This window comes from Buteo buteo, chromosome 6, assembly GCF_964188355.1.
Source record: "Buteo buteo chromosome 6, bButBut1.hap1.1, whole genome shotgun sequence".
NCBI lineage: Eukaryota > Metazoa > Chordata > Aves > Accipitriformes > Accipitridae > Buteo > Buteo buteo.
The window spans coordinates 44,380,323-44,405,326 of NC_134176.1; the positions used below are offsets into that span (position 1 = coordinate 44,380,323).

General features: G+C 42.3%; 1 protein-coding gene across 2 annotated transcripts in view; it reads left to right on the plus strand.

The window, feature by feature from the left end:
• Positions 1–25,004, plus strand: part of CSTPP1 (centriolar satellite-associated tubulin polyglutamylase complex regulator 1) — an 86,200-nt gene that overhangs the window by 59,327 nt on the left and 1,869 nt on the right. For both annotated transcript variants that reach the window (XM_075030824.1, XM_075030823.1), the window contains 5 exons: positions 11,313–11,397; positions 16,888–16,973; positions 19,573–19,768; positions 21,357–21,466; positions 24,728–24,791. In XM_075030824.1, coding sequence (XP_074886925.1) covers positions 11,313–11,397; positions 16,888–16,973; positions 19,573–19,768; positions 21,357–21,466; positions 24,728–24,791 — 541 coding nt within the window. The remainder of the gene's footprint in view (positions 1–11,312; positions 11,398–16,887; positions 16,974–19,572; positions 19,769–21,356; positions 21,467–24,727; positions 24,792–25,004) is intronic.

The following is a 25,004-nucleotide window of genomic DNA, read 5'->3' on the forward strand; positions in this document are numbered from 1 at the left end:
TTGCTGGGCTGAAGCTTAAAGAACGTTAAAAAAAAAAAAAAAAAAGGTTTGCTTCATTTTTTAGAAATGAATATTTATGTTAAATTTTTATTAAACATGTATTTCTCCATGTGAAATACAGAGAAAACCAACGTATTTCCTTCTCTCTTCTTCTCAGTCTTTTTCAAAATTATTATTATTTTTTAGGACACACAGCTCACTAGAGTATTGTAAGAGTTAAAATCAAGAGACATTACAGAACCTTAGCCAAAAGCATACCCTTAAAAGGGGTAGTTGGATGCCTTGTTGTTTCAGGTTTCTCTTAGTGCATTCATTCTGTTCTGCATTCAGACCAGTTCTGTAGTTGTGGTCATTTATAATCATTAATCTAGCTCATTGATATTGTAATGGGCTCCAAACATTCTCTGTGGAGCTTACATGCTCCACTGCATTTCCTTCTAAATAACTAATGATGACTTCTTCAGTCTTGTCATTAACCAGATTACCTTCCTCCAGCCAGTTCTCTTCTTGATTTGTTTGGTTTGAGATTCGTTTTCTTCTTAAGTTTTTACACTCATAAAAGAGACTCAGTATCAGTGTGTTTGAGTGCGTTTTACATGACTGAACAACGCTGCCCAAGCACAGGTCCAGATACTGCAATACTTATTTTTATGAATAGAGGCTTTAACTGTTGACTCAGAGACTTATAAAAACCATGTCTTTTCCTTTCAGACTGTTTTTCTCAACATTATAATTTGTGAAAGAAAAACGGAGAAAACTAGCCAACAGTCTCTGTGCTTGGGATTATACTGCACAGCCTGTATATAACCCTATATATAAAAATACTGTGCAGTAAAGTCAGAGAATGGCCAGGACTATGAATGGCTTTCAGTTCTTGGAAGATTCATGTTTAAGTCAGGTAGTGAAATTGTTCCAGGTGAACACAAGTGCACAGAGAAAGATGGACTAGACTGTTCAGTGCTTTGTAGATCACAACCAGCTTGAGTTTCAACCACAGTGAGTTGACTGCTTTGCATAATTGCATACTGGTGTCACTCTTGGTGGCATGTGGGATTCTCCATTCTTCACAAGCCCAAACTTGTCTCTCTCATGGTTGGGTTCCTGATGGACACATTTCAGAGAAGCAGTATCAGAGTGCCTGCTGTGATAGCTGTTGGTGAAGGTGCAGTTAACTGTTCAAAACTTTGCAGTGGATTATTTAAGAGTCAATGCGGAGCAGGGATAGGGGGAGACACACAAGGCTATCCTTGGTCATGATCTAAATTATGCTAAAATGTTTTGTCTCTTCCATGGGGTGTTTGTAGCAACTGCGCTGTTCCTTGAAAGCCTCTTCCAAACCAGTCATTAAAAGAGGAAAGTCCAAAACATTTCCGTTTCATTCATTGTTCTGAGAAAATTGTTGACTGTTGCACTTCATGCTTTTACATACCACATTGATACCTGATTCTACTGGAACTTTCCTTGGTGTTTCCTGGAAAGGTCAGGCGAGAAAGAAGCTGGAAGTCAAGGAGATCGCTGATCTGAGATTGCTACAGCAATCTGCTGCATTTCCATAGTTCATTGTATGTCTGTCTTAACCTCTACCTCCTTTTCTTTTTAGGCCAGTGTCGTAGCTTTCTTCTGCGCCCTGACCCTGTGTGCGTGACACAGATGAGCTGTCTGCCAGCTAACTGTATTTCCTGGGGCTCCCAAAGCAGAAAGGAAATACCAAACAGTAACTGAAGACTGTGGGCCTCTTCAGGCCATAGTTCCATTATTGTCACTAGACCTAGTACATATCTGAGAGAGGAGGGGTTGTATGTAAGGTCCTGTATTGCATGAGATGCAGCTGCATACCACCTGCCCATTTACTCTGCCCATCTTGTGATGCATAGCTATGAATTCTTTAGTTGTTTTGAAGATCTTAAGCTTAATGACAACTTGTTTTCTTGAATAGAGGCTGATCCACATCTTGTGTAAAGATTACTGCTGCTGTTCGAGAGCTTGGGCAAATGTTGATGGTCCCCTCCAGTGAAGTGTTGCTGGCATTTCTGTACTTCACTATTAAGATTGCTGTGGGTCCCGTTTCAAGTGGTTGAGCAGTCTGCCCCGCAGATGGCCAGAACTCCAACAGGAATGTTTGCTCCTTATTGTTTACAAGACCAACTAGCTCTGGCATTGGACTGATTATTTTCTCAATGAGTGACTGAAAACTCCTCAAAGCGAGGAAAAATCAACTGTTGAACAAGATAAAATAGAAGCAGTCTAAATCTGTTAGTTTACCTGTTGCTTGGAAGACCTGCTAGTTACATCTTTAGTGACATTACAGTGAAAGGAAAAAATAGTGTCATAGTCGACACATACAAAGAATGTTAAATGTCACAGTATTTCAGTTATAAATTACTCTCATTCTGAAATTGTACCTTATTTCTAGCATTCTAGTTTATCTGTCTTAAGAGCCAGTTTTGTGTTGTGTTGTTTTCGTTTGGTTTTGCTGTGCCTATATTTGGTAGATTAAGATTAAAGTGCCTCTTATTATCTGATTTCATCTCCCTTGTAGCTACCTACAGACTGAGGATTACCAGGGGTGATCTCTGCTGTTCCACAGGCTTACAATTACCCAAGAATATATACAGTGTATTTATAATTACACTTAACTTCAGATGCTAGGACATTCGTAACATTTTTTTACTTGGCTTTTTAATGCTTCTGAAGCATGAGAGGAAGTCATACACTTTCATACTGTAGTCCACAAAACTAGCGTCTTTGTTTGCTTCAGGCCTATGTCCTTTGAATAAGGCTAAATGTCCTTTTGGATCATACTCAATGAGCCGAGTGTATCTTTAGGATATGTGCTTCAGAATATGCACAGAATTATCTTTGCAAATGTTAAAGAAAGCTGCATGGAGAAAATTGGGTGTCCATGTAGTAAATAAAGTGTAAGCCACTATTTGGTTGCTGTAGTCAATAACATACTCGAAAATTTAAACCAGACTCTTTTGTTTGTCATCTTCTGTCTTCTGCTTCTGGAAATACTGACAGAAGTTGTGGCTGCTTCTCCTTTCTTATTGTTTGCTGTTCTTGCACTTCAGGAACTCTGAATTCTTTAAGCTCCAACTTCATTCAAAGTCCCATCCTATAGTTAAAATAAGAAATTTCAGAGTTAGGTGTAGTGTTAAGGTTCCCAAAGTAGGTAGAAAGTTCAGACTTGACTTATGTTTCAGGCTGTCTGTGGATTCAGGAATACCACACTGCATCAGTTAAACTGTTCCATTATTGGAATGTTTTCTTTACAACAATGAGAGCTGAGAACTTAGTTTCTAATGAAAGTTTAAATTTTTCAGTTTGTGGATGTGCCATGCTAGCCACATAAGCACGCCAGATGATAGCCTTGGACTGTACCTTTGGCACAGCTCGTCCTGCCCCGAGTAACATTCACTCAAAGCTGAAGTAATGCTGCCACATGAAACGTTTGATACTGAAGGATAATTATGGGGAATTTGAAAGGGACTAAAGGATGATTAAAGTTTGTATAAAGAGCAAGATTCTGGTTTTTGGATATAAAATTGGAGCAGTTCTGTATAAATTCATTTTTTGTTTTTGTTAATGTGGAAAGTAGTTTATTGATAAAAGGACTCAAGATCAAAGGGCAGAAAAAACACATCACCTAGTGGATTTTACTCTTTAAAAAACCTTTAGCTCACTCAAAATATGGTGCTACTGGAGCTTTGCCCATAATAAGCCTGCTTTTCAGTGAATTTACTGTTCATATGAACTGTCCAGATTCCCTCCAGAAAAAATGAGTTCATTCTTCCCATCAGCTGCAGCTGAATCTTTTCCTTCTTACCCGAGTGCCTCAAAACTAGCTTTCTGTTCAACCACAGTGCTAATCCCCTCTAACTGTTCTCTCTTGCAGCACTCCCCCAACAAATCTTTTCAGGTTAGTCTGCTTAGCTCTCCTCTATACTTGTCCTGAGTCTGACACAGGTTGTTCCAGGCAAATCTCACTAAACCTCTCTGTCACTCTTTGCTTTCTCTCATCGTAAGCTAGGTCTTTCTACCTGTTGTCAACAGGAGCCACCTATCTAAGTCTGCTGTTTGCAGCCATGCTCCTTTTATAGAGTGCAAAACATCTCGTTTGTGAAGACAACTTGCCTGCAGCAGCACCCTTACGTCTGGCAGGATTTTGCTAGTATTCTCGTAGGTCAGGAGAGGCAATCCAGGGAGCAGCCAGTGCTGCCGGTACCCTCCTGGAAGAACCCCCCACAAAGCCAAATTCTAGCAACTCTGCATCCTTCAGTTGCCCTGTCTGCTTTTGCTGTCATGTCAGACACAAAGTCTTCTGGGGTCCTTTCCTGAGGATGCCCTGGGATCCCTTCTGGGAGGACCTGAACAGTGTCAGTAGAAAGAGTAGATGGGATTTGTGAGTAACATGAACTCATCTGCCTGCTTGGATAGTAAGGATGCCAAAAGTTCTGTCTTAAGAGTGTGTCTGATAACAGAGTGTTCACAAACCGTCTTAGCAGGTATGGTGCAAGTACAGCCAGTAAAGCTGAACCTACTTTTAATTAGGAGGATCATTAATCCTATGACAATGCCTTGCATACATCCTGGGCTTTAAGAATTAAAACATCTTAAGCAGGGAATTACCTGAGCCTATCTAGCAGTTTATCTCTGCTGAGGAGGGGAGGTTCTGCTCTCCTCCACGTTCTCTCTTCCCTGCACCTGGCCATGCTCTTACACAGCTTGCTTTGCATGAGCTTTCATCAGATATTTGTGAGAGTCAGTTCGATTCACTAGCCCTGGAAAAAAGTTGAATTTTCTTAGCAAGGGGCCTGCTGAGTGCTAGAGCTGGTACAAGGCGTGGTTCAGAACCACATGGCCAACAGCAAGTGAGGGGAAAGGAAAGAAGAGAGAAAGGAGACCTGCCCCTTTCAGCAGGAGTGACGTTTTTAGATTGGCTTAGCTGCTTGTTGGACTTCACCATCAGGAAGGCAGAGATAATGCATCCAGTTATTAAAACTAAGAAAATACTTTTTTTTTTAATTAGTATCTAATGAGATTGAGCCAGATATTGGTACAAAGCCACATAGTCTTTTAAAGCTACTTATGTCCAAGACTCCATGTAAAGCACAGATGCTTAAGTTGATCCATGAAACAGATTTGACCATCACCCTCTTTAAACTATTCACTAGAAAACCTTCCTTTAAAAAATTAAGCTGGTTTTGAGCTAACCTGGCAGAAATCTTTGGCTTCTAGTACATTTTGCTGTCGCTTAAAAGTAACAGGTGGGTCTCTCTCAGTTTTCTTCTGATTTTCCTACGCTCTTAGGACAATTTGCTAATGATTGTGGGAGCTGTCTGTACACTTCAAGAGCAGAATGAGTCCTACTATACGTCTTACATGAACATGCTTATACAACTGCAGGGGAAAGTTTGTGAGTGCTTATTCTTTATTGTTTAGTTTAGTTTTATTTAACCTTCCATCTCAAATTATGGGGATAATTACATGACCTGTTGTTTTGCTTTTTGTTTGTTTGAAAAATAAGGAAAATAAATTTTTAAAATTAGACAAATGCACGTTCTGGATCTGGTTTCTGTTTATTTTATATCTCTTCTTGTCAGTGGAAAAAGCTAGTTAGTCAAAGAAGCAGCCCTTAATGTTTTTGTTTCTTATTTAAACAACTATTCTCTCAAGTAACAGGAACAGATTTTTTTCATGATAGGTCATAAAATCTCTCAGTGCAAAATTTTATAAAAAATTAATTGAAAAGGAAGAAAACATTTTTATTTTTTAGAGTAGAAAGTGTTATGAGGAAGAAATGGGGGTTTTACACAGCTGTATATTGCTGCTTAGGTCTTACGCATGGATTAATTTTCCTAGAATTCTTCATTTTCTGTTTGTTATTAGCAGTAGTTATATAGAGGAAATTGGGCTATAGGTTATCTTGTGAACAAGGCATGTGCAGAACATAGCCTATTAGCCAGATGTGACTTGTGAAGTTGCAGTATTACCAATACTCATGTTTATATTCAGTTTTTTGTAACATCACCACTCCTATAGACAGCACAAGAACACCTAGACTTTTATTTTTAGGGGCTTTTGTTTGGTTTTCCTCTTTTCTACAAGGTTGCAAGCTTGCATGGGTATAGAGAGAATCCTATGGATGTGTTACTTATACCAGAAACATTAAAAAAACTAAAGGCCAGGAAAGACTCTCCCAACAGTTAAAAAAATGTATTATTTATTAGGCTGTTCTCTGTTATATTTCCAGGAAGACTGATTTACAGCTCTATGACTTTTTGACTCTTGAATGACTTCATGAGTGTGGTAGAAAAGAAACCTGTGGAAATTGTGTGTCCTACCATAATCCAAAGGGAAAGGCTACGTTGCCCAGGGCTCCAGCCTGCTCGGATAGTGGTTGTACATGAAAGATGATGGGAATAGGGAACTGTAATGTATATTCATCAAGGCAATCCTTGTGTTTCTGGGAAGTTACTAATGTGACTTTTGGGGGCAGATTTCATACACCAACTGCAGTAAATATTCTCCTACTGCTTTGGGCATATTTATAGCTGTCACAGTGTTGTGACAGCATTGTAGATAGCTACTTCTTGTGCTGAAAGCAGCCTAGATACAGCAGCGATGACTGCAATTCAGGCTAAGTCCTAAATATTTATTGGCTTCCTGGGCAGATTTTACAGCCTTCACTGAGCTCCACGCTTCTGTGGCTAGGCTGCTGTTGGTATGAAAGATAACTAGTTTAAAGATAGCTCAGGTGTGTCTACACTTCACTCACGACACTGACAGCTGCATAAACACATCATTTAGCATTCGTAGAGTTTGCATCACTTTGGGTCAGATGCCATCTGTCAGCCACATACAAGCCAGAAACGAAGCTGGTAAAAACAATATGTGTTTTAAAAGCCAGGGAAATATGAAGCAGCTGCCTTTATGTTTCTCAAAGGTAGGCCATTTTTATCCAGAAAACAGTGTTTGTTTTCTAAGATTGTACCACATGGACAAACTTCTTTCTCCACTATGGCTCTGAAACATGAGGAAGAGTCTGCCTCAGGCACTAAAAGACAATAAACTGCTCACAGACAGTGAGATCTGTGGGGAAGAGTCCGGATTTTGCCAGTGGCACAGTAGCAGCAGCAGTACAGGCTGGGCAGGAGTTTGAAGACCAGTACAGCAAAAATTATGACTGAACAGTTAAAGTACTTCCAGTGCAACATACCATACCACTTCACTTTTCTGTACTTATTCTATTAAGCCTCCCAGCTCCTTCTTAGTGTACTGCTGTTTTAAAATCACTTTGGAATTTGTTATTAGCTGCTTTGCAGTGGAAGAGCAAAGCATTATGTTCAGCTGTAAATGAACATGGTTAACATGCAGATTGCAATCTCTCTCCGTTCTTAAGCACATGGTATGACCTGAGTTTGTTCCACTGCGACAGCATGGTAAAGTGCATATAGCTCACTGCCCTGTGCTTTTGGGGGTCAGATTTAAACTCTCTGTGATTTACTTCATTTGTTACTGGAACTTGAGATCCAGTAATTTGTGGTAGCAACCAAAGTAGCAGTTGTGGATTCCAGTTTTCACTCATTCTGACTGGTACCTTCCTTCTTTTCTTTCCTTCTTCATCATGCAGCATTGAACATTATTTACTCAGCTGTGGCTTGGAGACAGGAAGGAGCAATGTGGTCATGCACCAAAACTGCCCTTGTTTATTCCAAGCAGCTCTTGGCAGACAATATGGTGCATGGGCAAATGTAATTTTCTGCATGGTCTTCACTGACCTTGCTGTAGGGAATAGGAAAATAGTCATCACAGCAAACCGTAGACACCTCCTAAGGTCTGTGGTGATCCCCCTTCCCGTGTAATAGGTACCCATCTGTAGTCTGAGAGATTGATATGATTTATTGGTTGGGCACCTGGGGTGTCTATAGGCTGAGTTGTGTTACAGCCTAAAAGAGTCTGCCTGCATACTTCAGTGACTAATTTGTTGCTGTTTCTCCAGGCATAAGAAGCAAAGGGCTTCTTTCTTTAGAGAAGGAACTTCTCTGCACCGCTTCAGCTTTGGGTGCAGTTCCCATCTAAATAGACCATTTGCTCAAAGACTGAAACCGTAATTAATTCCACTTTTATTGAAAATGAAATTCATCCTCTGATGTGCTTGTCGGAGAGGATCTCTGCCACCCTTTCCCAAAGTCTTTTTGAGCAGACTTCTGCTTTTGTTCTCTGTTGTTTCGTTGTTTTGTGATGGAGGAGTAAGGATGATGCTGTGACTTGGTATGAAGAGGGAGGAGAAAAAGACAGTGTAAATTATTATAAGTTTTAAAAGTATGTTATTTCCAGCGAGTAAGAGATTTATGCCTCAAAACTAATGCTTGCTTAGGGCCCAGTTATCCTCTCAAGCTGGTTTTGTCTAGCAGCTTGACAGGGACTGCAAACAAAGTGCAACTTTCTCAGGAAACCTCATCCTTCAGAAAAACCCTTAAACTTCTTCACCTTCAGGGGGAGAAGAGAGGAGGCTAAGATTCAGAATTAATGAAAAGGGGCTTCGCTGATGAAAGTGAGCAGATTATCTTCCTAGAGCCCATCTGTTCTGAATGTATGAGGGATGCTTTGTACACTGCTGGACATCACACTGAAAATCCAAAGGGGATCAAAGCAGAGCAACAGATATGACTAGGCTAGGCAGGGAGGGATGTAGAGGGCAAGATAAACAGATTTAAATTTAAATAAATATAGTTAAATAGATTAAACAAGATATAGTATGAAGAAAGGGTTATTATAATGATCTGTTGACAAATGAAAGGAAAAAATAATGGAAAGCAAGAGGTATAAGGATGCATAAATAGGAATTTGAACTTCAGCAAAAAAAAAAAGTAAATTGAGTATTGCATAAAGCTTCCAAATGGTGTGACTCATTCTGACCAACATGTAGACTTTTTAGACAAAGATTGGAAGTTTGATGCCTAGCGTTATTCAAAGCTAGATTTAGAAATCTTTGAAGAGTAGTTGTAAGAGGTCTATACTGTCCTCTTCAATTATGAGAAAGTGTTTCAAAAGAGCCATTCTATGCCCAACTTCTCTGTTTTCCTGTAACCTGCTTCCTATGCTGAGCCTGTTGAAGATGATTTTATGGAACTTGCATGTACCTTACATGATCAGATAAGTTTTCTTAAGAACTTAGGACCAAAATCTCTACTGCTGTAAATGACTGTTGGTCTAACAAAATTACAGAGAAGAAGATGTTCTTTCCTCTTCACTCCTCATGTAGTGTCATGAAAGAGAAATAGTGAGCTGAAAATTCAGTTAAAAATACACATCTTCCTGCTCATCATAACTGGGACTTTTTCAATAATATCCTTTTGCAGTTATACATAAAACTTGGTGATACTTTCCTTGATGACATTCAAGGAACTGATTAGCTAACATTGCAGGAGAAAACCCCACCATTCCACTGGATACCATCATTAACCCAAGCTGAGATACACTGACTGAAGGACCAAGGTCTTCTATATCTGCAATAGAGAGCAGCCTCTGATTTGTGTTTTAGTAAGAAATGACAATACAAAAAAGTTACAGATGCCCTCCCAGACATCTGGGAGTGCAGCCACAGAAATTTAATTCAGCTCAGCATTCAATTTTTGGAAGAAGAGAGATTCTGATGTATTTATCCCTACAGTAGAATATGTTGCACAAATCCCTGCAATGATATTGTAGTTCTGCACAGGCTGGGACTTCCTTGTGTTATAGCAGTTTTCTGACTGCAGGGTTGGCTTTTCCAGACAGAGCAAAATCACCTTTTCATAGCATGACCCAAAACCTAAGGTCCTCCCAAGAGCAGTGCAAAGTATAGTACTCTAGAGAGTGTCTATAATGGATGTCAGAGAGTCTGACAAAAGTGGTTTTCAGCTATAGGGTTTCCTCAACTGAAAAGAAAAATAGTAGCGCTTTCCTCTCTTTCCTCCACTTCCCTGGCTAATAATGTAGGTAAAGGACAGGTCTATAACTTGATTTTGGTGACAGTCCTCCTGCAGTATTTCTTTAGTCAGCATTGAAAATATTAGTTCGGCTGGGTTGGATGTCTCAGTGAAATGTTCCTTTGATACTGCATACCTGCCTCTTGAAACATCTGACAAAGGCGTAACATCTTCCTTTTCTCTCACTTTTGACAAACTTCCAGGCTTTGAGGAGTTGTGGAGCTATGGAGAAGTTGTGGCTATCATCTTGGACAAGGTTGATTATTTGGATGGGAGCCTAAAGAAGGCTAAAATGCGTCTGTGGCAAACGAACTCATGCTTTGTACCTCAGTCCTAATGGCTGTGCCCTTTGGATCCCCTCCCCGACTACTGCTTGGCTCTACTTCCACCCCTGGCACTTTCTTCCATACTTTGCATTCTTCTGTGTATAGAAGTACTGCAAAATTGCTGCTGTTCAGCTAGTCTTCTCCTTAACTCCAGTCCACAGCCTTTTGGACTATGAACATACAATCATATAGGGCTTTTTGACATCGGTATGTTTCCATTCCCTTGGGATCCTATAAGCTTCCCTAAAAGTCACCTCTTTTAGACTCTTTCTGCTGAACCACAGAGGCCCTTCTTGACCAATCTTTCATAAAGCTGCTCTCTTAAAACATGAATCATTTGATTGGTTTTCTTGTGTTTTTTGGATCTTCGTTCTGCGCTTCCTATAATACAGTGACCAGATTTGTACACGTCATTCCAAAAGAGACCATCCAGCTGCCTTACCAAATGCTAAAGTAATAACGTCTGTGGTTTATACTCTGTAGCCTTCCATACACAACCCAAAAACCTTGTTTGCCTTTGTTACTGCTGCCAGATGTTCTGTGGATGGTTTTCAGGCGTATTGTGGTGAATGTCACCATGCCAGTGAATTTCAGCAAATTTAAGCAACTTTGAAATGATTCTTTTTTCCACATGGTTATATTCAAGTCAAACCAAACTGTGTTCTCACTTGAAACTGCCCTGTTTTGGTTACCTTTTTTTCACACTGAATCACTACCTCTCACCAGTTTCCTTGCAGGATTCTCTCCAGTCACTACCTGTTACCAGTTTCTCTGCAGGAGCCTCTTCAGTAGGATTTCCCCTTTATCAGGCCTCTTTCTGACTGTCTTTGCTGGAAACTCCATCTGAAGAGCCCAGCTCTGAGGGTCTAGGGAGCAGTTTTATTGTCATTAGTACCCAGTCTACTTGAATTGAGAGTAGAAGGGAATATGGGTTTTTTTTCCTAGAGAGGAAGCAAGGGGAGGGAACAGCCTGTAAAAGAATTACAATGTTCTCACCTCTGTTTTCCTGCAGATTTGCTGACAGCACAGGAATACCACTGCCTGCTGCAGCTGCTCTGCCCTGACTTCCCAATGGAACTTACTCAGAAAGCAGCAAGGTGGGTCCTCATCCTCTCTTTTAAGGCAAGATCAGCCCTACACTTATGGGCTTAGGAATTAGATCTGTAGGTAAAGGTATGGACAAAGACTTATTCTTTTAAGATTTTGGGGAAAAGAGATACCATGTTTTGAGGTTAAGAACAGGGTGTTTTTCTAGCAATGAGAAGGAGTGTATATTTAAGATATACAGGGACTGAAATACCAGTGCAGAATGCTGCTGCTGGCTCTACGTTCAGAAGATGAGTTGCATATAAAAGAATGTTAGCCAATGTGTTTTTAACTGACATGATTTTAAACTTTATTTCAGATACTCTTTACCATCTTTAAAATGTGTTCCCCCTTGCCTCAGCTTCCTATGGTTGATCATGTTTAAAAGGTACTAAGCTCTGAAGGACTGCCAGTGTTTTAAAGTATGTTAGCTAAGAACATGGTAGCTAATCTGTTTGAAATTTTATTTTAATCTAGACAAGGCCTAAAGCAGATAGATGGCTCAGGGCACTGATAATGTGATACAGAATTTTTTAGTGATAGTGCTTGCTGGTTCCAGTCCAGCCCAGGCAGTTGATTATTAACTATCTGATAGTGAAAATGTAATAAGGTATATGCATCTGTTGGGGTGAGGGTCAGTTCAGTTCTCAGTAGGAGTGCGCGCACACACGCATATGTAATCACAGCAAGGTTACTGAATAAATGCTCTCATTTCTAGCCATCTCAGCAGAGAGGGCATGGAAATTTAACTTTATTCGTGGACCTAGATATGACATTTGGAAATAGGATCCCGACACATGATCAGGGTACTAGCTGCTGCCTATGTTGTTCATGGCCTAAATAATGAAAAAGTCCTCATTTTCTACTTGTCATTCTGTTATCTTTCTTTAGCATTGGAGTTCCATGAAAATTATATTAAGAAAGAAAAGTGGAGAAGAGAAGTGTTATCCATCTGCTAGTACTTCCACTTGGCTGATTCTCTGAATTCTTCCCTGGCTCCTATATGCTGCTATCTGCATTGAACTGCAGCTAAAGCTGTGTTGGTCCAATTAAAACTAAAAGTTGAGCACCGCTTTCCCCTCTAGCTCTTCAGTGGGCCTTAGGGGCTCCAGAAGGTACAGCTGCTTGGCCTCCAATGCCAGACTAAGTAAGAATGCTAACCCTGTAGCCCGGATGTATCTGCTGCTTCCTTTCATGGATGTACACAAGCACCAGTCCCATGCGCTGGTGTGTATTTCATAGGGTTCCAGCTGAGCTGAACAGGAATTTGTGATGGTGCATGAAAGGAGACTGCAGCATATCTACACATGTTATGATGTTTGTGTCAAGGAATTTAATCCACAAGGCTGTTGTGAACTAGAGGCTCCATTCAGGGGCCCGCTGCACTGTTATGCCTGTGCCGTAGAGACAGACAAGCCGGCTTTGGGAGCAGGTGTTGGAGAGAAATGAGATCTCTGTCAGAGGCACCCAGGCTCAGGTGGGGATGACCTCACTCCTACTTTTGGCTGGCTAGAGATTTACTTACACATTGCTATTATTCTGTTACAAGCTAATCTAGTAGGAACAATTTTAATAAAACTTGTAGTATTTCTAAACCGTCTTTCTCTTTCTTTCCAACTGTTGCTTGCTCTCTTGTCCTTTTTCTGGTCTACGCTTCCCATTGTCCTGCTTGGTCTCTGCCAGTTAGAAAGGTGAACTGTGCAGGCTGTCTTCCGGCACCAGTTGATTGAGTCCTTGCAAAGCATGAATGTCACATGCGAACCTACTGACATTATTCCTCCTTCAGTCTGCACACCCCCAACGGTTTTGTTGCTAATTTGCTTGGGAAAGGAATTAAATAAAGTAGCGGCGGGAATAGCCACAGCATTCACTGATACAGCCAGGACCTGCGTAATTATTGGCGCTCTTGGGAAGAGAGCAGTTGTAGTTGTAGTCTCAGTGCTGCATGACTGGGACGATCTCACAGCACGGTGAACTCTGCTCGTCCAGGAGCTGTTGCTATGCACTGATAACAAACACTGGGAATAAGATCAGGAAATGTCAGAGCAGAAGAACAGACGCTAATACTTTATAGGTTTTATTTGCATGACACCAGAGAGCTCCATTTTTCTGTTCCTGGTGCTACACAAATACAGAAGTCATACCCAAAAAAGAACCAGGCTATCTGTGTCTGAGATTTCTTGGATATTTTTTTTCTTCAAAGGGCTGTAGCCATTAGCAGATTGAAGATTTTAATCTACAGGGATACCTTTGATCTTTGGAGACACCTTTTGGCTTTCTGAATCTTGAAATTGCAGAAGGACAGAAAGTGAAGGGATTTTTCTAGTTTGATGCCATGATTTCAAGATCTGTACCTGAGCAATGACTATTCTTTTGTAATAGAAACACAGGGAACTTGCTGCCCACATTTGAGTAGCGAGAGCTGAGTAGTTCACAGCTCCTATGCTGTTTTATGTGGTATGGGAGCTCATGTTGCACTGACCAGTGCTAATGGAAGTGGGGCTTGCAAGTCTGTCCCCTTGTTGTTAAAAGATTGCCTGAGAGTGTAGATCTTGCCCTTTGTGTGTGTTCTGCTTGTTTTTGCCTCCATATATCAGTAAACAAACCAAGTCCCTGAAGACTCATTTGAGCCAGCCTGGCCTTAAGACAGATTGTGTCAGTTAGCCTTTAATGGTAGCAGAGAACAGTAAAAGTCCTTTCAACTTGCCTGATCTAGAGTTTGTCCTGGGGACATCCTGTCTAGTCTGGGTTTCTGAGATTTTAACCACAATTGGTAGATCATAAAGTTTCCCCATTGGCACAGTAGCAAGGTTTTCCTGCCAGCCAAACCCACTTGAACCCTGAAAGACCACTACACCCTTTACCAGAGTCCTTCACGTGTAGGCATCTTTCTTCAGTCCTTTCCAAAGTTTCTCCTTGATTTTCATTAATCATTGAGTGCTGACTATGAACTTTGTAAATATGTCTGTACCCCTGAGGGCTTAAAGTCTAATTTGGACAAGAAAGAATGAATAAAGAATCCCTTGAAATATCAGCTACCTGATGAACTCTTTTGAGATGCAGTTCAGACTTTGAGATTTCATCCTCAGTTTTGGTCCTGCTGTCTGGGTTACAGTCCATGGCTAGGATTCTCTCTTCACCAGATACTTCAGGGAAGAGGTGCAGATACGTTGCATATGATGCTCTCCCAGCTTTCCTGACTGCTCAGTCAGCTGGCTGTGGGGGGAAATAGCCAGCTGCAGTCAATCTCCTCATAAATTATTGTATTGGATTTAAAGACTTCTCAACATTTCCGGAGTGCTGACTCCTGGGCCAAGTGGAGTCAGTAACCCAGCACCAGAGTGCACCTGCTTCTATTTAGATGCTCCTCCATTACATATGTGCCATACAGTCTTCCTTAGAGGCTCCTTTCTGTCTTTAACAGGAAGAAATGTCCAGCAAATTCTCAGACCTCTGCCTACTTCCTCATGCTCTCCTCTAAGTAAGAGACCGAGACTTGGTGCTGCAGAGCACAGCCATTGACCATAGCTTCAGACTGAACAAATGAAATGAATTGATTGTCATGAAGGTGATGTAATATTGTCTCTCTGCATAACAAATATATTAAAAAATTCTCCACTGTTGTTCTCCTGCATCTCCAGGATGGAGAAATGCACTGGCAAACACTTCAGAGCTTGTGCTTTGAGGGTGTCTGGGAGGCAGACCATAATTTCCAAGGAGGGAGTGCAGCTCATCGGCGATATGGCCCATTGCATTTCCAGTGCTTAAATAGTGGTTGGAAACGCCAGTGGCTGAGCAGTATTGCCTGAGAGATGAAGATGCTTTGCCTGCCAGCTTCAAAGCCGTTTCCTTGATGTGGCCACTGACAATCTCAGTAACATGCTTATTAGTAAGAATTAAGAACTGAAGCTACTGCTTCTTTAGACAGGAGGAGGAGGCTTCTGGAACATAATAAATAAATCAGAAGCACTTTGACATCTTCAAAGGGTTTTGTTTTAAATACAGGCTTTTCTCCTGGGGACCCTCTTAGCCCCAGTCTTTCTTCTTTGAGATAATTAATTCAAGCTGCTCTACATGTTTGATTTTGCCACAGTGAACAGAACTGGTCTGAGTGGCAGGGAATTCTTGCAAGATCCTATAACTCTTCTAGGTCAGCCTCCCACACAGCTCCCTGGAATCTTTTACATGAGACAGAACAGTGTTTTCCCAGCAATGTGTTTAGACCATTGATGCTGCAGGAGTTGGTCCACAGATTGCATTTGGCCCCAAATTCAAAAGGGTCCTACTAGATGACCCATACTTTGGCTATAATGAACTGGTAATCCTTCTCATATGACCTGATATGCCAGATACTGACTGTATGGGGTCAGTAGAGCTGCACACAGTTGAAAAGAAGTACCAACACCTTCCTTTAGCATCATCAGAATACTCTGTTTTTTCCCATCAAAGTGGAGTGTTTCCTTCTGTTTTCCAGTCTGAGCTGTCATTGATCAGCTCAAGTTTGATTTTCCCCACTTCAGAGACTGACCTTTTCATCCTCATGTAGTGGCAGTGACCAAAGCATTGTTTTTGTTTTCATTTTTATGAACACTTTTTCCCTAACTTATTTCTGAAATCCAGAATTTTTTCCTGAAAGGAGGAGTTGGACTTTGCTATCACTTATACTTCATCTTTATGGCCTGTGGCTGATACTTTTCATATTCATGGAGTATGCTTCAAAATAGGGATGCATGTAGCTCCCTACATGCACCTGGGGCTTAGCAGAGAGAAAGAAGACTTTGTCCCTGACCCAAGAAGTCTTCAGTTTCTGTGAAATTTGACCTCTTAGTCAAATGATAGACTTAATAGATATGAATAGAGACCAACTCATTCATCGGGAAGGGAGGATAGGATGTTCACAGGGTGTAATTAAAAAGCTGATTGTCGTTGCAATGTTTTTTCCTCTGTAGTCAAGTGGAGCTTGTTTGAGTATAGATTGGGAATTAATAATTCTTGTTATCCTTATGAATCTGAAAATATCCCAGATTGATGAACTTTGGTATACAGAGGAATAGCGTAAGTCTCGTTCTGCTTACACCGGTTTAATACTCATGTAACTGTCTTGTCTGTGGCGCAGTTCCTCTTTGTATAGCCATGTGAACCAGCCTTGCAGTTTTTATGCCAGTGTTCATTCCATCGTGTCCACCAGGCTTTGAATGCTTGACATCCATGCCATACTGCTCTGTTCACACTGTAGCTGAAGTGTGTGATAGCACTGACATGCAGGATCTTCTCCTTGCTGCAGGTTCTCAGGCTGCCTTCATTTCATTTTCGGGTGTCCACATCCATGCAGCAGTGGATATTCCTATTCCTCTCTCCTAACCTCTTACACTGGGGACAAGCCACTAGCAATCCCCAGTTGTATATAGCTCCCTAGCTGTACTTTCTCTAGATCTGGGGTTCCTGGTTACAGATTTTATTTCTTTTGTAGATGCTAAACTGTTTCTCTCATCTTATCCTAGGATTGTCCTGATGGATGATGCTATGGATTGCCTGATGTCTTTTTCTGATTTCCTCTTTGCTTTCCAGATCCAGTTCTACTACTCAGGTAAGTGCTGGGAAGCTGATGATTTCACCCACTAGTATAGCATTACAACTTTACAGCTTCCCAATCCGTGCACTTTTTTGAAACTTGTAAGGATATGGGTTTTCACAGAAAAAATATAAATAACGGAATCTACTGATGACAGGGATTACTGATGCCAAGAGATAGGAGGTTTCATAAAAAGGTTCCAAATTTTTGTGAATAACAAGATACCTGTAACTGTTACGGCTTATGCACATATTTATTTTAGCCTTGAGACATAAATTTCCAGCTTTATCTAGAGTATGTTAGCACCTAACAATTAACTTTTACTAGGAACATTTTTTTCCTTTCCTTAATACAGCATTTCTGCCTCTAAAGTATTGGTCCCTGCTGGAGACAGGATAAGATGGTTAATGGTTGGACTTGATGATCTTGAAGGTCTTTTCCAACTTAAATGATTCTATGATTCTATGATTCTAAGAAAAGCCCACCAGCTGCTGCCTTGAAAGGAAAAGATTCTGGACAAATGGATACAATTCTTCCCCTAATACTCAGCCAACTATGAGCTGGTTTCAGCTCAAAGTGTTTCTGACCTGGGTATAGTTTCCATGAGTTTAAGAACCCCCAGTGGACTCCTCTCCCAAGAACTTCTCCAGCCTCCCCTTGAAGACACATAAACTTGTAACCTCCACAACACATTTTGGCAAGGAGTTGCACAGGTCTGGCACCTGTCCCATGAAGAACCACCTCTCTTGTTTGATTTGAGAGCCCCTAGTTGGAAGGGAAAGTGAACAGTTAATCCCCATCTACCTTCTTCATATTGTTGGTCATTTATCATATTCTACTCCTCTCCCCCAGTTTGAGTTTTAACTAGATAGGGTACTTCTTTTAAAATTCTTGACAGGAAGAGTACAAATCAAATCATATTAGTTTGTGTGTGTGTATTTACATATGCTCACCCATACATATACATCTGTAAAAATCTCCAGGGAATATTTTTAAACTAAAGTTCACGAGACAAGGGGGAGAAACTTGGATAAGGATTAGGGTGCTTGTTCTGTACAGGGAGACTGCTTTAAAATACATTGGCCTGTTTGTCCTAGCCCCCCTAAAATGTGGTTGAGGAAAGGGAATCTCATTCAGGGAACTGCTTAAGTGGGCAAAAAGAGGGAAGCATTTTCTTTATCAAAGTTAGATGTGCTCCCAGGCACTGGGGACTACTGGGGTGCCAATTACTCATCTCCCAACAGAGAGCACTTTCTAAAGGCAACATAAGCTCGTGGATTTCTGTCCACTCGCACTTAAATAGCTCCCTCTGATGGACATAGCTCACAATTGGCCTTGACCGGGCAAAAGGGGCTAGGTTTGGATACTGGGAGACACTGGCTAGAAGCTGTGGTGGAGCAAAGTCTGTGGTCAGAGAGCAGATTTGGGTGGCCTGCTGATCTGGTCCAACCTGTCAGTTCCCATCTTTATAGCAGTTAAGAGTCAGCTGCTACCCCTAATACAAAAATCTCTTTTTCTCAGTACTTCTCTGTATATAGTCTCCCTGTAACTCCCCTGTGCATATCGCAATGTTATCCATGACAATTCATCAGAGAAAAACAGTTCCAAATGGTGATTTTGGGTTGGGCAGAACCAGGCTTGTAATGCCTTTAGCCAGGGCCAGAAAATGTGTTTGGAAAGTTTTCTCCGATATAACAAATGTTTCCACAGAGCTGCAGAACCTCAGCACAGCCTCAGGGCCTGTTGACATCCTGCCTTTCCCCTCCACCAGCCTCACACACAGCATTGCACTTCCATTCACTCGGGACTTAAATGCCACTGGAGTCCTCACACGCCCGCCCTTGTGTACACGCACTCAAACATCCCATCCCTCTCCTGTTCACCCAGGCACAATGCACACACACAGCCTGTCATACGCTCTCCCACCAACCCACACACATGCAAACCACTCCAAATGGAATCTAGATTTGTAAACTGCTGACCACATCCCTAAACAAACTTGTTTAAAATTAGACTCCTGCAGTAAACAGTGGGTAGCATGAGGAGCCTGGGGAGAGGCTTTCTGCCAACTCTAGCCCTGACCTGCCCTGGCCCTTCCTCTGGATCCCATGTTATATTTACTTTGGAGCAACACAGAGACAAGCTGGGATACAGCCTGGAGCCCTGACTAACTTGCTCCCTTTCCTCCTGTTGTCCTAGTTTGTTCCCAACTTGGATGAGTTCTTAATCAATGGCAAGAGATGGAGAAGGAAAACTTTTCAGACTTTGCAAACTAGTTTTGTGTTCGACATTAACTTTGACGCTCCACTGTTTTATCCTTGTGCTAGCTAGCCTCTGTTCCCTTGAGAAGAATCTTGTTCAACAGAGTGTGTGGCCTCTCATAATCATCCTGACAGGAACAAGCCAGCAACTTATATGGAAATGGCTTTTTATGCCTGCATAATATCTGATCTGAATATGCAGGATGCTGTAGTGTTGTGTGTTGTGCTTATTTCCTGCTGGTGCTGTGTACAACACAGAGCAGGGAATGACAGTTTCATCCCAGGTCTGGTAGGTCAGGAGGATGCTTTGCTGGTTATAGCCCTGAGTTTTAAGTCACTTTCTGTTTTTTCAGAATTCCTGGAAAGTGTGGCTGCCATTTATCAAGATCTGCTGGCTGGTAAGAATCCAAATACTGTGATTGTGCCAACGTCATCCTCTGGGCAACATCGGCAGCGCCAACCCCAAAATGACTGCAGCCCACTGGATGGGGTGGAGGCATCTCTCTTCTATCAGTGCCTAGAGTCCTTGTGTGACAGATCAAAATACAGGTACGAATGGAATCCAAAACACAGATTTGAAGTCTGTGTCTTTGGAGACCCTTTGTAAGGTTGGAGCTGTGAAGAAATACAGGACTTTGAACAAGCTGTAGCTCCCAAATAGATCTCATGGGAGAAGTATGAAGGGCAAGATCATAGCAGAACTGCTTTAACCAAAGGAGAGAAACAATTTCATGGACCTAAGAAACATGGGATTTGAGCTGATTCTTGAAGTAATGAATTGATTAGGGTCTCTGCTTTCCTTCTCACTTCTGCATTGGCACTTTCATCAAGGAGAGGTCTGTCTACCATCATGAGTTAACTAAAGGAGATAAACAAGTGCAGTTGTGTTCTGGGATGTTGAAGCATAGGAAAGGCCCACTGGGGTGGATGGAGTTTGAAGCCTTAGTACCTAGACAAGATCACACTGCTAGCCTGTACCCGAGCCTGTGTAGGAGCTGGTCTCCAGTTACAGATCCCAGGCACGAGACTAGCCTTAGTTCAGCAGGGGATGGAGCAATACCAGACCTTAATGTATAGCTTTGACAGACACTTGCTTCATAGTTTCTTGCAGGTAGCGAGCACATGGCCTGCTAGGTCATGGGCTAGATCCACAAAAAGACAGGACACAAGTTCCGCCTGATTCCTGCTTTAGGTGCCTCAATCCAAATTTGTGATCCACAAAATGACTGCTGAACTGCTGTCCAGTACTATAGATATCTAAGCATGGAGATGCCAGGTTGTTTTGTTCTTTTAAATAACAAAAGCTCTACATTCCCTGTATGTCCTGAGAGCTTCAGATGGGAAGGATACTGTGAGCCCATCTGGTAGGTCCGGCTCTGCACAGCACTGTGGGGGGAGCCATTCCCAGCCTTTCATCCAGTAGCTCAATACTCAGGCAGGCTTTGGTAACCACCTTTGCCTGAGGGATCACCAGCCCACACGCACATCTCCCAGGGGTGCCACTACACCATGGACTGTTCAACACTTCCTCTTTATGAGGCAGTTTTATTTTGCATGAAATCCTTTAAGGAGTATTAGGCAAGAGCAAGAATCACTATGATGATACTGCTTAGAAGTCAGGGCAAGGGGTTAAGGTGAGTGTAGAAGGGGACATGTCAATTTAGTCACCACCTAAATACTGTTTTCTGACATATTTAGGCTATCATTGGAGAGGTTTTCCTGCCCCTTGGATTACTATCACTGATAAAAGGGTGATGATAACCTAACAATCCTCATGAAAATTTATTGTCTTCTAAAAGAAAGGATTTCCCAGTTGATTTTTGAAAGAATATGCTAAGAGTTGGGATGTGTATGCCTCTGAGTGAATCTAGGCTTTTCTCCCTCTCCTTGGAATGGAGACAGGTAACACAGCTCCTAGGGATGTACCCCAGCTCAAACATATTGCTTAGCAAATGGGGAACAGATGCAATGCTAAATAAGCAAGCTGGTGGCTATTTGGTTTAAACTGAGTCAGGGCAACTTGACAGTATTAGAACAGGTAAAAGGGTTTATTTCTACAGTTTGAGCTGGGTCTTGGAAAAAAAAAAAAGATGATAATTTAAAAGACAAGGTGACTTCTTTGTCTCTCTTTTCCTAGCTGTCCACCTTCTGCTCTTGTGAAGGAAATGTTGAGTAGTGCACAGAGGCTGACCTTCTATGGATTCCTTATGGCACTTGCAAAGGATCAGGGGATCAACAGAGCCTTAGGTAAGACTCCTATGAGTGATACAGCTCTAGATTTTCAGTTATTCTGCATTTCTGTGGAATTTCCTCTGTAATTATGCCCCAGATTTTACACTGTCAGGAAGAGAGTGACGGAAAGTTTTTCATCTTTTTGTTGATCGATTAAACTTTAAAAACATAACACTGCACCTTACTGTCTGCTTGAAGCTGTGGAGCTTCTTCAAGGATAAAATTAGATATGAAATGCTGCCCTAAGATAGCAATGTGTTACCTCTTCAATAGCTGACCATTTTAGCAGAACTGTGTTTCTAACATGTTTGGCTATAAAGGTTGGGCAGAGGTGGTCAGGAGACAAGTAACGTGGCTGACTGCTGTTGACAGTACTGAATTGAAGTCCCATCCCATGTTTTAGCCCTTCATTCTCCCACAGATTTTAAGTGACTGCTCTTGTCTGCAAGAAAAGGAGGCACACCTAATGGGAAAACCTCTGCTGCCTCCTTGGCTCAAAGACTCAAAGCCCAGTCTTTCCCAGCTCTCCCCCATCTTCCCTCAAGGCAGTGTGAACTCACTAGTATATTAATCTATGGCCTGCTGAAAATCTGGTGGTATCATAAAACACAAAACTGCTACAAAATTCTGTACCGGACTGCTGTGAGAACCAGAGGGATTACCAAGCAGCATCTCACTGCTCGTTTCCATGTTCTGCTGGTCAATATTGTTCTAGAGCAAGGAAGCCAAGTGTTGCACTGACAAAGGACAGTATGTAATCCATACATAGTTCAGACTCACAACTCCATATTGCCCCCATATGTCTTGCTTGTGCTCTTCTTCCTCTTGCAAACGGGAACAGAAATGGCTTTTTGTGTTTGAGAAGGCTGTATCCAAGAGGTATGTTTAAATGTGTGGAGGCTCAAACACTCATCTCCACTCAGCAAACCATCTGGCCAGTAAGGGTAGGCTTTCTCTGTCTTTGGGTAGGTATCCTCTCCTTCTGCTTCTAGGCTTGAGTATCTGTAAGTCCCTATATTACAAAGACAAACCTCAGTGAAAAGGTGTACCTTGCCTGAGGGCTTGTTCTTTTGCATAGATGTGTGTCATAGTAGAGTAAAAGTGTCCCCTCCCTGGCTGAGCCCCTTCTTACAGCAAACCATTTAAGCTGCTAATGCTCCTCTGGGGCAGGGCTGCTTACCCAGCAACATGGAGATTATATATCAAAGGTGCATGAAAACAGCCCTGCAATCCCCTCTGCAAACAGGCTTAGGAAGCAATGTATTCACTGGGGAAGGTGATGCCTGCATTGCAGCAAGCAAAATCTTTTTTTCCTTTGCCCTACGAAATCCACTTCTAGTAGAGTGCAAAGAAAACAGATGAGCAGAAAAAAAATTCCTGCCCATTGCTTCCATTGTGCCATCTACACAGTGTGTGGGTTTTCCTTTCCACTAATGTGGGCCCGTCCCCTGGCCCTCTGCCAGCCTCCTGCAGAGGCCTCTCGCAGAGGAGGGGCAGCAACCACAAGTCTGACAGGTGCTAGCGTCTTGGCAAGGAAAGGAGGATTTTTTGCCTGGTGTCTTTTAGTCTCTCCCGAAGGGTGATTTCAATAGTCTTTGGTCTGTAGGGGATCACAAGCTCCCCAAAGCCCTTCATGAGGGCAGTTTCAGGCAAAGGAGCTTTCGGTCAGGATGCCTGCCTTCTTTCTGGTCTCACAAAGCCAGTAGCCCCCCTTGAGGAACAGGGATAGGGATCAGAGCAGCTCATTCAGGCTGGGGCAGTGCCAATGAGTTTGTCAGGCAGACTGGAATCCGCAGCCTAACTCCAATGTCAGTGTTGATTCGTGAATCCTTTAAGTGTTATTTACTGACTCTCCCAAGTCATTTTTGTGCCCTAGAGACCTCACTGTGCATTCTGCAAATGCAGAAACAAGTTAAGCTTTAGCTGTTTATTCTTTTAATTGAGTTCACGAAAGGGAGCAGTCTGGGGCACTCCACTGGACCTCCTGACACTCCCTGTTGCGGTGCCAGGCTTTCCTGTTCATTTGCAGGAGGGGAAGGCCAGAACCAGAAGTGGGGGAGTCACTTCTGGTCTAAACTGGTTCTAATTTTTAGACACTCATTGCTACATTTTTGGTGACTGCTGCCAGCTTGCCTATGTGAGGCAGGTGGCTCTCCAGGCCCTCCTTCAAGAGCAAGGTGCCCGGGCCATAAACCAGATCTGTGTCCCCACGGGGAGTACAAAGCTCCTTCCCAAAAGTACTGAGTGTAGCACCCTGGTCTCCTGAAAAACAAGAGCATTCCTCACTGCACTGTTAGTACAGATTACCAAGTGGATTTTTTTTGTCCTGGCATGCAGTGGCACTATCCAGGCTGTGGTAGGCAATTCCTGTCATCTCTGTGCTGGCTGATCACACCCTCCCACAACCCTTGTACAAGGTGAAGTTTGTTACAGAATTAGGAAGGAGGGCTTTCCTAAGAGCCCCACCTTCCTTTCTGGGCTCTTCCTGAGGTGCCAGTGTCCTTTCAGAGACAATGGCAAGGATGATCAACCAGCTGTTCCAGTCCTGAACTACACCGTGTCCTTCATCCTGAAAAGGAGCATGCTGACCTTATGCTGAGAGAGGGTACCCAATTACTGGCCCAGCCTTTCATGTTCTCACCCAGACAGCAAGCAATGCTAAAGCACAGTCCATCCATATTTCTGTGGACTTAATGTGCACCAGAGTCAGGCCTGCCTTTCCTGAATTGCAAGGAAAGCAATAGTGTTACATCTGTGGAGTATTTTGATCCCCGAGCTCACTGCACCACAAGAAAGGCAGGTGGCACAGAAGTATACATCTCCCTGGGTGGTACAGCAAATGCTTCAGGCTGCGGCACAGACAGCAACGTATCTATTGCTCTGACAGGATCTGGGACTGGTGACTATATAGGGCAGAGGCTCGAAGTTGAAAAGACTGTCATCTCCCTGACAGTCAGTACTCAGTAGTTTTGTGTAGTGAATGGAAACTGCCAATCCTTAGAGCTCTTCAAGTTCTCTGAGAAGTGAGACCACTGAGAGTGCCTCCCGTTTCGTCTGAGCTCAGCTACAGTCTATGTGAAGGACACATAATATGGATCATCATTCTTTATCTCTCCATGATCCTCAACATTCAGCGTCCATTTCTCTAATAGGTATAAGGAAGAGTCTTCTCTGTCTTGCAGGGCAGATTTTAGATACTGCTATGGAGTGAGCGCTTTTCTTTAAGAATGAATAGCCTAACTCTGCTCTGATACTTCCCTTTTTTTTTTTCCCCAGGAGCTTTGCCAGATAAAGGAGACTTGTTTCTGGACCCCACCATGGATCAGGAACTTGAGAAATTGTAAGTGGAGTTGCCTAAAGTAGGAGGTAAAGCAACAGATTAATGGTAGCATGCTAAGGAAGACTTTAGTAAAGTACTGTCCCTATTCCTTTGTTCTACTATAAAACAATAGAGGAGCTAACAGTGCAGCCTGAGCAGAGAGGGCCTCTTTCTTTGGCGTGCCTTGGTGCAGCTAACAAAATCCTTAGAAAAGGCTGTAGAAATAGAGGGGAA